Source organism: Delphinus delphis, chromosome 5 (genome assembly GCF_949987515.2).
Source record: "Delphinus delphis chromosome 5, mDelDel1.2, whole genome shotgun sequence".
Classification (NCBI taxonomy): domain Eukaryota; kingdom Metazoa; phylum Chordata; class Mammalia; order Artiodactyla; family Delphinidae; genus Delphinus; species Delphinus delphis.
This window is the reverse complement of record NC_082687.1, coordinates 69,824,412-69,836,497: the sequence shown is the minus strand read 5'-3', so window position 1 is coordinate 69,836,497 and position 12,086 is coordinate 69,824,412. Positions and strand designations below refer to the sequence as shown.

At 35.9% G+C, this 12,086-nt stretch overlaps 1 protein-coding gene across 1 annotated transcript in view; it reads right to left on the bottom strand.

Moving 5' to 3' along the window:
• The window catches only part of GABRA4 (gamma-aminobutyric acid type A receptor subunit alpha4), a 256,407-nt gene that overhangs the window by 73,684 nt on the left and 170,637 nt on the right, over window positions 1-12,086 (bottom strand). The window contains exon 9 of the mRNA XM_060012610.1: window positions 10,499-10,554. Coding sequence (XP_059868593.1) covers window positions 10,540-10,554 — 15 coding nt within the window. The 3' untranslated portion in view covers window positions 10,499-10,539. The remainder of the gene's footprint in view (window positions 1-10,498; window positions 10,555-12,086) is intronic.

The following is a 12,086-nucleotide window of genomic DNA, read 5'->3' as shown; positions in this document are numbered from 1 at the left end:
TTAACAGGAAATGTTCAAAGGGTGATTGTATTAGTTAAGGTAATGGAAGCTGCTGTAATAGAAAAACCTTGACATTTAATGGCTTCACACAATAAATATTTATTTCTTGCTCGCCTAGTCTAGTAAGGGTGTAGGAGAGGGTAGGGAGTCTGTTTCACAGATATTCAGCAACTTTGGCTTAACAGTTTCTACGTCTTTAACAAAGGGCTTCCACTGCTTCTCTGGGTAATGGAAGGCATATTGTTAAAGTAGAATTCATCAGAAATGATGCACCATGCTGTTTATTGCTACATTGTTTATAATATCAAAGTTAGCAACCAAATGTTCTTCCAGTTTACTGTAATGAAAATGGATTGTTTTCAGAATCAGAACAAATGAAATAATTGTTTTGAGATACACCAATACATCTCTCTCTCTCACACACACACACACACACAAACACACACACTCACACATACATACACACGTAAATTCTCACTTACACTCAGAGGGCAGACCACTGGAGAAAGGCAATGAAAGAATGGTCCGTTAGCTGCATTTGAGACAGTAAGCATGCCTAGTCCTCTTATTGATTTAGAAGAAGTGAAAGAAATGGCTTTTACCAGGAAAAAAAAAAAAAACTCACTGAATAGGATATAGCTTCTTAAGGAAAACTCAACTACTAACCCAGCCTTTAAGTGCATTAGGTAATGTAAGTCCATTTATGTCTTAGACCATAAGACATATACATGAAATACCTAGAATAGGCAAATTCCTAACAATGCAAAGTAGATTAGAGATTACCAGGGTCTGGGCAGAATGAGAAGTTATTGCTTAATGGGTACTGAGTTTCTCTTTGGAGCAATGAAAAAATTTTGGAAATAGACAGTGGTGATGGTTGTACAATATTGTGAATGTAATTAAAGCCACAAAATTGTACACTTAAAAATGGAAAATTTTATGTTATATATATATGTCACCACAATTTAAAAAAATGTTTTAAAATGAGTGTATAGAAGTTGGCTTATAACTACTGACTGCTATTTTAAAGTTAATTAATTTATACTTACCTAATTGATGAACTCGCTTCTTTTCTACCTGATTCTAAAGCACCCTAGAATGGTTCCGACAGTATGTATTTTAAGCACTTCATTTCTTTTTTTTAACTCATAAAATGATTTTATTACTTTTTTACATTTTAAACCTCATATTTATAACAGCATATTCTTTAAAAAATCAAGTGGTTTTTAACAGGTTGATGAGATAAAACACAAGCCTCCTGCTGTTCCTGCCCTGTTCCTGATTCTTACTCCCGTGAGGACACTATTTTAATAATTTTAGTGTTGCTTCTTTTATATCTTCCATATTTTTATTTTAGCCCTTATTTCTGAGAGTTCAATTAAGTTTTAATTTTATTTCCTCAAATTTTAGAACAAGCTTAACAACAACAATAATAAATATGTTCTACTTGATAATAAAATAGAACAATTTTGTTTGCTATTGCTCTGAACACTCACACCCACATACCCACAAACACACAAACTCATGTTAATTTCACAAATATATTAATTTTACTAGGTTGTTACAGAAATTAGACTATATATATTATATAGCAATGAGATTTTATATGTGTATGCATGTGTATGTACACATTTAACTCAATGCCCAGCACAGAATAAGTACTTCATACTGCGTAGTGGTATGACATAAACTATAGATAGAGCTCTGTTTAGACCTACATTAATTTCAAAAAGTAGTGTGCAGAATCAGTTGTGCTTTAAATAGTGTGTTTTAAGTAGTTTATTTTAGATTATATCAATCTCCTAAGTCCTCTCTTACAAAATTCTTTAGGTTAATGGCTATTATGATGAAAGTGTCAATCTCTTCATTATAAATTCAACTATTGAAAAATACTTTTAAGAGTTAAGATTTGAAACAGTTTTTTTTCAATAAAACCATTAACTTGAAACTTTATCTAGAATTCTCTATATTCCATTAGTAACATAAGGTGGCAAATCACACAAAACTAATATTAGAGAGTCCCATTACAAACGAAGCCTATGCATTCTTCATCTTTATCCCTCCATCGTACTACAGAATGAGAAATATGCTTCAGGGTAAAGTTTCCAAATGCAAAAAAAAAAAGATTCAGTTCTGATTACATTAAGGGAGAGAAGATAGGATAGCATTTTACTGATGATAAAGAAAGTTGTCAATAACAACTGAGTCACAAAGGACATTCAGCTCAAATTTTATCAAAGATCCAATGAAATTAGAACACTGTTCTCTAGGCATTCTGTTTAACCAAGTTTTTCCACATTTCAATTTAGTTATAGAAAATATCTGCACTACATTTTCCGAACATTCTATTTCCTGATAGACCATCTTTTCAGTAATGCCCACTATTGGTCATTTGGCTGCCATTCTTTATTACACTTGAAGGCAGCTGTGAGTTTAGTAGCCAACTTTAGTTAATTAGAAAAAGATTTGAGGGACTTCCCTTGTGGCACAGTGGCTAAGACTCTGCACTCCCAATGCAGGGGGCCCAGGTTTGATCCCTGGTCAGGGAACCAGATCCCACATGCATGCCGCAACTAAGAGTTCACATGCCACAACTAAGGAGCCCACCTGCCACAACTAAAGAGCCCACGTGCCGCAACTAAGGAGCTGGCGAGCCACAACTAAGGAGCCCGCCAGCCACAACTAAGACCCAGTGCAACCAAATATATAAATAAATATATATTTTTTTTGAAAAAGGAAGAAAAAGATTTGAAATTTTTCAAACTGTTCCTGGCTTCCAATGCATACCGTATTAATCTGTTCAGGCCACTGTAACAAAAAACCATAGACTTAGTTGCTTAAACAACAGAATTTCTCACAGTTCTGGAGGCTGTAAAGTCCAAGATCAAAGTGCTGGCAAATCTGGTTCCTGGTGAGAGCTTTCTTCCTGGCTTGCAGTGTGTCCTAGCTCGCTGTGTCCTCACATAGAGCTCTAGTCTCTTCCTCTTCTTATAATAATTATACTGATAATCCTTATACCTCTAATACTAATCCCACTATGGGGGCTCCACTCTCATGACTTCATCTAAACTTAATAAGCTCCCAAAGGCCCCACCTTTAACACTATCACACTAGAAGTTAAGGTTTCAACAAATGAATTTTGGGGGAACACAAATATTCAGTCCGCAACATATACTTTGCAATTATATTTAATTTGAAGTCAACACAGAACCTTAAACATATTTCTAAGTATCTTCTCATTATAAAAACTGTCTCTCTTCATAATTTTATTGAATATTTTAGAATGTTCTCATATATTGGTGTGCATCAGACTCACCTGTGGGAGCCTGCACACCATAAAAATGAGATCCAACCCAAACATAAAAATATAGGCACAAATTAATGAAAACATTAACTTGGGTTTTCTATAGATGAAAACTCCTGGCATAAAAATATCTCTTCCTATACAAATAATCTAAAGAGGATACTGGGAAGCTAAAAAAACACCTCTTTAAATCAAACTCCTTTGCAAATTCGTAAGTAATTCCTGATTATTATATATCCTTGATCCCTTTTGGAAATCTAATGCAATCTTCAAGTCATATTCTTCAAATATTAATGGCTTACTATAATCACACACTTGTTTATAAAAATCAGGAATATGTAATTTTGGGAATAGGTTTCATCAACAGGATGAGACAGTGCTCTCAGAAAAGTAATGATGATTAAATATCCACAAAGAGTTTTTTATAACATTCTGTTTTATGTGTTCCTATGCAGCCTCATGCTGTTTGCTGCCACATTTCAGAAATACCAAAGAGCAAGGTAAGGTTTGGAGAAGGACAATAATAATAATAAACCATAGAACAGATTTATAAGTGAAAAAGATACCAAAGGTCAGAACTCCTCATTCCGAAAGACTGAGGTTGAAATAACTGAAATTACTGTAAACAAAGAAGACATGGATAAAGTGAACATGGGTATTTACTGAATTCTGGATGCATAGAATGTAAATCTAGAAAACAGTATACTCTTTGAAAGCACATTACTGCTTCACAGATGAGGCAAAGCAAGCAAAATAGCTTCTAGGAAAATTTAGGTGAATTTGCATATTCTAGATCAGCATCAAATGATGAAGGAAAGTTAAAAGTTATTTAGGTCAAATCCCTATTCTATGACATTTGACATCATGCAAAATAATCATGCTTCCTCAGAGGCAGCACTTTAAAAGTAAAAAAAAAAACATCATGAATGAACTACCTGTATGTCTTACATTAGAAATAATTTAGATAATTTGTAATATTATAAGTGATTCAATATAGTTCAGATATAAAAATACATAAAATGCAAACATATCTCATATATATGATATATATATATCTCAGAAAACCACTCTTGATCAAATTTCATTAGAACAGGTAATTAGCATCCCTCATTAGATGAAGAGTACAGATGGAATATGGTCACAGAAGCCAAAATACCTGTTACCTATGTTAGTTGTTCCCTGTTTTTTTTCGGAAGATTGGACTTATGCCCTAGGAGAGTATCTATAATTTTCTATCAGACCCTGGTGGTCATGCATTAACGGACCAAGCATAACTTGGTCCATTAATCCTGAGTAGAGTAAAAGTATGGAGTATTCTGTGATCACACAACATGTCTTGATGCCTTATTGGTATTCATAGCTTCTCTCAAGTGTGTGGTAGACTGGAGATGGTCAGTCCTTATTATTCAAACCTGGATCACTGGCAGCTTTCCTCTCATTCATCTTCTGGGAAAACCCTGTGTCACAGTTAGAATAAATGGTAATGTGCTCAGTTCTGTAGCTTATCCCAAGACCTGAGAATTCTGAATGGCATTTGGCCCAATCCCAGAAATTTTATTCCACATTGATTTTGCCTTTCCTGAGCTTTTTTTCATTTCAAAATCTGTACCAAAAATAATCACCTTAAGATCAAGCACTGAAATCAATGCCAATGTCCCTGGACTCTCTTTTTGAATCAGCTTCTTTGAGTGTTTCGTGTCTTTTCAAAACATTGACTGATTAAAATTTTTATGCTTTACTTTGAGACCATTTTCTCATTTTAACTCCTTTGAGTTGCTGTGATTTTATAAATAGTGTCCTTATTATGATCTGCTTCTGGCCTTCCTCACAGACTTCAGCGAGAGTCCTGGAGTCCTGGAGCCTATTTTTGTGCTCTCCTGAGGAGGCTTGTTCCCTAGCTCTCCCTCATTGTGAGTTTGTTCCAGGATGTTGGCTGCCTAATGCTTTGATGTCTCTCTCCACTACCTAACTCTTGCCTTTCAACAACAGAGCTTCGGTTTCTTGTTTACTGCCATCCTTGTCACAGCTCTTGGCTTACTACTCTGTGTGTCAGTTGAATCCTTGGCAACTTCCTGTGTCATTTCTTGTCCCTCCTTCTCCACAAATTGCTTTTCACCAGTTTGGCTTTCCAAAGACAGCCTGTCAGCAATTCAAAGTGTGGATTTTATCTCTGGTCTCCTAGACAGTGCTCATTTTAATTATTAGTAAGAGGCAGAAGGCTGACACATAAAGGTAAGTAACCACCTACGCTGTCACTAAAAAGGCACAAGGATTAAGTCCTGTTCAGGGTGCCTGAAATCCCAGATGAGAGATTCATTTCTCTGATTTAAAAAATTTTGATTTTATTTTTAGGAGAGCTTGATCAAATTGTAAACACTCTCTTCTGTTTACCTTCAGGCTTTTCTACATATACTGCTGTGGCATTTGCTGTATTATATATTCTATCTCATATTGTCATAGTTAATCATTATTAATACACAATATCATAATTAATTTTGTTTCTATGCACCCATGAGACTGTAAGCCATTTACATAGGCATGGTGTTCCAGTCATTATATCTTAGTGTCTAGGGTAGTACATACATGGTGACAGTAGGTCTAAATACATGGTTGTTGAGTTAACAGATATAAAACATAGGTGGAGAGGTGGAAAACTTATACCACTAACTTCTAATGCATTCATTTAAAATGTAAGAAGTATCAGTTTGGGAAGTGAGTCAGTTGATGCAACAGAAAACTCAAATAACAATGGCTTAAACACAAAACGGTAAATTTTGCTCATATAATGAGAATTCCAAGGGAAGGAAATTACTGTTATTGATTTGAAAGTTCAGGTATGTCATGGCTAAAATCTCAGTAATATTCCTAACCTTTCAAGGCAGCAAGGTGGCTGCTCCAGTTCCAGTCATCGTGTGTACCTTCCAGGAGCAAGGAAGAAAGAAAGGGCCAGAAGGAAGACAAGATACCATCAACAGCAAGAACACAGAGACTTCCCAGAAATTCCATCAGATTCCTGTTTATATTTCATTGGACAGAATTATGGCAAATTGTCTCCCATAGCAAAAAGGAGAAAGAGATAATGGGGGGCTTGTGGTCTTTTTTTTTCTCTTGACACCACAAGTAAAAAGAAGAAGAGAATGAATATTAAGCCACAAAAAATCACTGTCACAGAGGGGTACTGAGGCGTATATGAGTGCTGGGAAAAAGTCAATTTAAGTGAAAATGTAAAAGATTCAATGTAAATGAAAGAGAGCATATAATGTCAACTGATGGCTGCTTCACCATCTTGCCCAGTAATGGCTGACAGAAGTCAGACATTTTGATCTACAAGCTTGGAAGCCTGACTGAGGCATGAGATCTTCGTGGGAATCCTAACACAGTATCTTTCTATTCTTCATTAAGCCTCTTCATGGGCTTCATAAATAAAGTTGTCCTGAGCATTTTCTAAATATCTGGCTCTGTGGTACATTGAATAATATAGCATAATACTTGCCTTCAAGCTGCCCACCTAATCTAAACCTTGTAACAACAGAAGTGAGCACAGGATCTTGCAATTCCCCTGAAGAAGCACTTAGACTGAGTATGTGCTTGTGGGGTGAGAATTTTGTCAGGGAAGGATTGTCTTAGAGGAGAAAGTGGAGCCCGCCAAATGAAGTGCAGAAGGGTGTTACTGGCATAAAGGCATGTGCATTAGTGCATAAAGGCACAGGAAGGCAAAGGAAGTGAAAAGCATTCTGGGATTTGTAATTTTTCAGTGGAGCAAAGCACAGAATTCAGAGGGTAAAGACAATGGTAGGGAGACAAATTAGAAGAGAGTAAGCAAGAACCAAAGGCTCTTTCTGAACAATGAGACAATGAATAATTTTAAGCTGTTATGAGTTCTATGTTTTAGGAAAATTATTCTGGTGTTACTAGGGACAGTTTACTGGAGGCATGTAACACTGAAGAGAGAGAATTCAGTTAAAGGAGTATTCCAATTGTTCAAATGAAAAATATGAGGGCTTAACCCAAAACAATATCAGAGGATTTGGAAAAAAAGACTGGATTCCACAAACATTAAACAAGTCCAAGAACAAACTCACCAAATGCTGTGTGTGCACGTGTGTGTGGTAGGCAGTCAGGGGAATAAGTGTAGGAGTGGGGCAGAAATGAGGGTAGAAAACTAAAACAACTCCCATTTCTTCACTCATTCATGGATTCAATGATGATGATTGAGTTGATTTTCCTAGTGGCAGTGGTGTTTGGCGTAATGTGCAACCTCAGTAAGACATAATAATATACACAGCTGCTCACATTAATGCCTATACATCTGACCCAAGCACATGAGGCAACTTCAACAAGAAAACAGTCACTCAGCCATTGAGAAACCCAACAATGTGCTCTTGAATCATGGTTGAACAGCCTACTTCCTAGAGCAAATCTCAAGGACCAAAGGAATATTATGAAACACTAGATTTTATTAAGCAAAGGACAAGCCTGTTCACACCATGTTTCCATGGTGAGTTACTTAGTAGCCTTCAAAACAACTTATTAGCGAAACGAGAAACTTATAGCCTCTGTAGCAATTAATGAATAAAATCTGGTATCTAGAATATGAGGAAAAATTCTTAAACCATAAGGAAAATGATGTAGTCTTCACAAAGCCAATCCAAGTAATTAGATACTTAAATAAGAACAGCAAGGCAAAAAGGAATAGATTGTGGTCCCAGCTCCAGAGAAAACCAGCAGAAATGGTGAGGTGGAAGCATGCAACAGTGCCTAAAATTAGCATTCTATTATCCTGCCTTTATATTCTGCATGAAGGTGCCTTAAGGTTCACCAACCCAATAGTCCTTGTTACTGCTATTAGCTCAACGAAAATAATAACAAAGGATCTCTTAGTGCATTGCCTGGCTTGAAAAAAATTGTATAGAAGAATAAATTCTCAAAATAATTCTGGTTTTCGGACAAGAAGAGCATCCATGTTAAAAGATCCAGCTCTTCTTTTTCAAAAGATTGGTTTCCTGTATGTTTGTGCATTGGGAGATAATCTGACCTTAAGGACAACAAAATCAATAAATTAGCAGAAATGAGTAAGTAGGATTAAAACATATACGAAGCATAGTGTTTATAAGCTCATTTTAAGTCAAAAGGACCTCGATTGGAATCTTGGCCTTTGCACTTAACAGGCTTCTTAGCTTCTCTAAGCCTCATCAATAATATAGAAATAAAAGCACCTACTTCACAGAACTGTTGTGAGAACTAAATGCTCATGAGGCATCCAGCCTTAAATCTGGCAGATAATAAATCTCAAATACATATTAACATAAAAGATGAATTAACAACATTCTGCAAAGTACTGATTTGTATTTCTCTTTTACAGGAGAAGAGATTAAGGCTCTGAGAGGCTCACTGACTTATCCAAGGTCACGATGCTAATAAATTTGCAAACCAGATTCAAACACAGGTCTACTATGATAGGTTCGCTGTTCTGATTTTTTTTTATTCTATATTTTAGAAAATTTCCTTTTAACAGGCCAGGACATAATATAAATACTGTGCTAAGCTTATGGCTTCAGAATTCAATTGAAAGAGGAACCATACAGAAGAAAATGAAAGTAAAAGCAGTCTATTCCAAACAGCTCAGTGTGATAGCCCTGTAAATGATCAAGTTTAGAACATAGAACCTATGAGAAATGGTTAAAACGATCACAACAATCTAAGTTTGGAGAAGACACAGTAGGGGGAAATATAATTGCAGTTATCAAATTTACAGAAATGTAGTTTAGAATATTATGCACATTTTCACTTTGCAAGGATGGTTTAATTATTCCCAAAGGACTAAATATTAAATGCAAGGAAAAATGACAGTAATAAAATAGACACCCTGCTGCCAAGTTCGAATGAGAATTTACAGGAGTGGGGGTGATTTTAGGGGATGGATGAGAGGTCTATTGTGATTCAGGGATGAATTATTATGTTTACATTTGCAAGTTCCGTGGTTATAGGGGGGCTGCTGGGTTGTAAGAAAATCTTAAAACTTGGATTAATTTTTCCAAACAATGAATATTTCAAAATCAAAATGCAATGTCTGAATTCTCATGTTTAATTATTAAAATGCCCATGAGTTTACCAAAAAGAAACTGTTCACAGAAATTTGCCATTTAACAAGGTTATTACCACCAAAGAATTTGATTATCCTATAAAATTTTATCTCAGTATACAATTTCACATTTACCAAAGGATATATTATTGGTCCTTAACTTTAACTGAAGAAGTTTAGGGATTACTATTACCAAATTCTACTTTCAAGCTAACCACTGATTCCAGATATAAACATGGATAACGGCAAGGAAAAAATTAAATTCATATTTCTAGATAGTTACATACCATACTGGTCAGGTCAGCAGAGTATAAAAAGAAGGTCTATTACCATCTAATAGCAAAATGAGGTTTTAAAAACAGTGTCTAATATAGATAAGCAACAAGGATATACTGTACAGCACAGGGAATTACAGCCATTATCTTGTAATAACTTAAAATGGAGTATAATTTGCAAAGATATTGAATCACTATACTGTATACCTGAAACTAATATAATACTGTAAATCAATTATGCTTCAATAAAAAAAAGAATTCAATAAAAATTTTTAAAAATTAAAAAAAAATAGTGCCTAAATTTCTCATAAACATAATTAGACAATCACACCAGGGGGCGCTCTTAACACTGAAATGATGGATGACATTTTAAAACATGTGGTGGTCTTAGCTGGCCAAAGTAAAGATTTTTCTAAGCATGTATATAGTACTTGCAACAAGTGCTTATCTCTCTAAAATGTTTGCTGGCAATACACATTTTATTTTTCATCCAACTGATTGCATTAAGACTATCAAGTTAGTCAAACAAGTAAAACTTTTTCGACAGATAGGAAATATCTTATTTTGGAAACATTTGTTTATTTAGACTGGTATATGTCTCTTATACTTTCTGTGGTTAGGCTAATTCTGAATAATAAATAGAGTGCTTAAGAGTACATACAACTTTTTAAAACGGTTTTGTTGTCAATTTTAATTTTTACAAAATTTCTTACCAGAACTTTAACTTTCTTTCTTTCTTTCATAAAAAAGGAGGGATCCTCAACATTATCTAAAATTGACACTCACAGTGAAATTCTAATCTCAGCACCATGGGTCTTTTCCATATTTTGTCATTACCTGATAGGAACTCTGAAGCTCAGATGCTCTCCTCAGAAAGTTCAAGATTCAGATTCCTAAAAATATAATTAGAAAATTAGTGTGAGGTTTCAAGGAAACAGAAAAAGGCAAAACGTAAGGATGGGCTATATTACCCAGAGAAAATCACCATAGACTACTTCACCAACAGTAAATATTTTTATACGAGTGACACCTGATTAAATAAACTTTAAGAAATAACTTAAAGTACAAAGGAAAGAATTGCAAAGTATTTGAAAGGAAGAGGACATAGTTACCTGTCTTTCTATAGTGATACAGAAGGAGTTTGTAAATTTTTCTCAACCCATGTATTTGAGATCACCCCCTTTCATCTGCCAGCTGCCTCCATGAGTTACTATCTACCTGTGCCCAAGCTCAAATAGGGAGAGTTCTGATCAAGGTTCACCTTATGTGTATGGAGAATAGGGAGCTACCTCTTCCACGTGAGTTCAGGGAAACAAGCATGAACTCCTCTACTGTTTGTGCCATAAATCAAATTTGCCATCATACTAATGTCTCGAATTCTAGTGATAGGAACAATTTTTTTCATTCTATAAAGTAAAAATACACCTGGAGAAAATGATACATTTATTACTTTAGACCAAAGTATATGTGGATGATAGGAAGCCCTACCTACCCAGAAACAGATATTAACACAGTTTTCCAAAACATGGGTGAGGGACTTCCCTGGTGGCACAGTGTTTAAGAACCCGCCTGCCAATACAGAGGACACGGGTTCAAGCCCTGGTCCAGGAAGATCCCACATGCAGCGGAGCAACTAAGCCCATGTGCCACAACTACTGAGCCTGCGCTCTAGAGCCCGTGAGCCATAACTACTGAGCCTGTGTGCCACAACTACTGAAGCCCGTGCATCTAGAGCCCGTGCTCCGCAACAGGAGAAGCCACTGCAATGAGAAGCCGGCACACCACAACAAAGAGTAGCCCCGGCTCGGCACAACTAGAGAAAGCCTGTGCACAGCAATGAAGACCCAACGCAGCCAAAAAATTAATTAATTAATTAAAAACAAACAAAAAAATGTGGGCGAGAAGGAAAGAAAAAAAGAACATTGGATGAAAAAAGGACAGGCCCCAGAGGAGAAAACCCTGCAGAGAGAGTATGTTAGGAGGAGTTAGGTGACTACCATTATCGGCATTACTCCTTAATCTTTGTACGGAGAGGTTCATTAAGGCAAATGCAGCCTTGTTTGGTGAGAGGCAACATCTGACATGAACCAATCTGGCATGTGGCAAAGCCACAAGAGTTTCCATCAATAGCGAAGTCAGAGAGCAGTGGTGTTGGAGTTCCATGTGGTCCATCCTGTTAGAAGCAGGCCCGGAGCCAGCTGGTATAAAATGGAGACAGAGGTTACTTCTTCCCATTAGGACTCCAGTTGCCAGAGAGCCACCAAGTGCCCTATATTTTAGATCAGGTCCTAGTGTTACCTGAAGATAAGTACACTAACCAAGAAATGGCAAATTAAAAATAAAGATTTAATAAATTGGATGTTGGATATGAGAGAACAGGAAGAGTCAGGATGGCATAAAAGTTTTTGATCTGAGCAACTGAAAG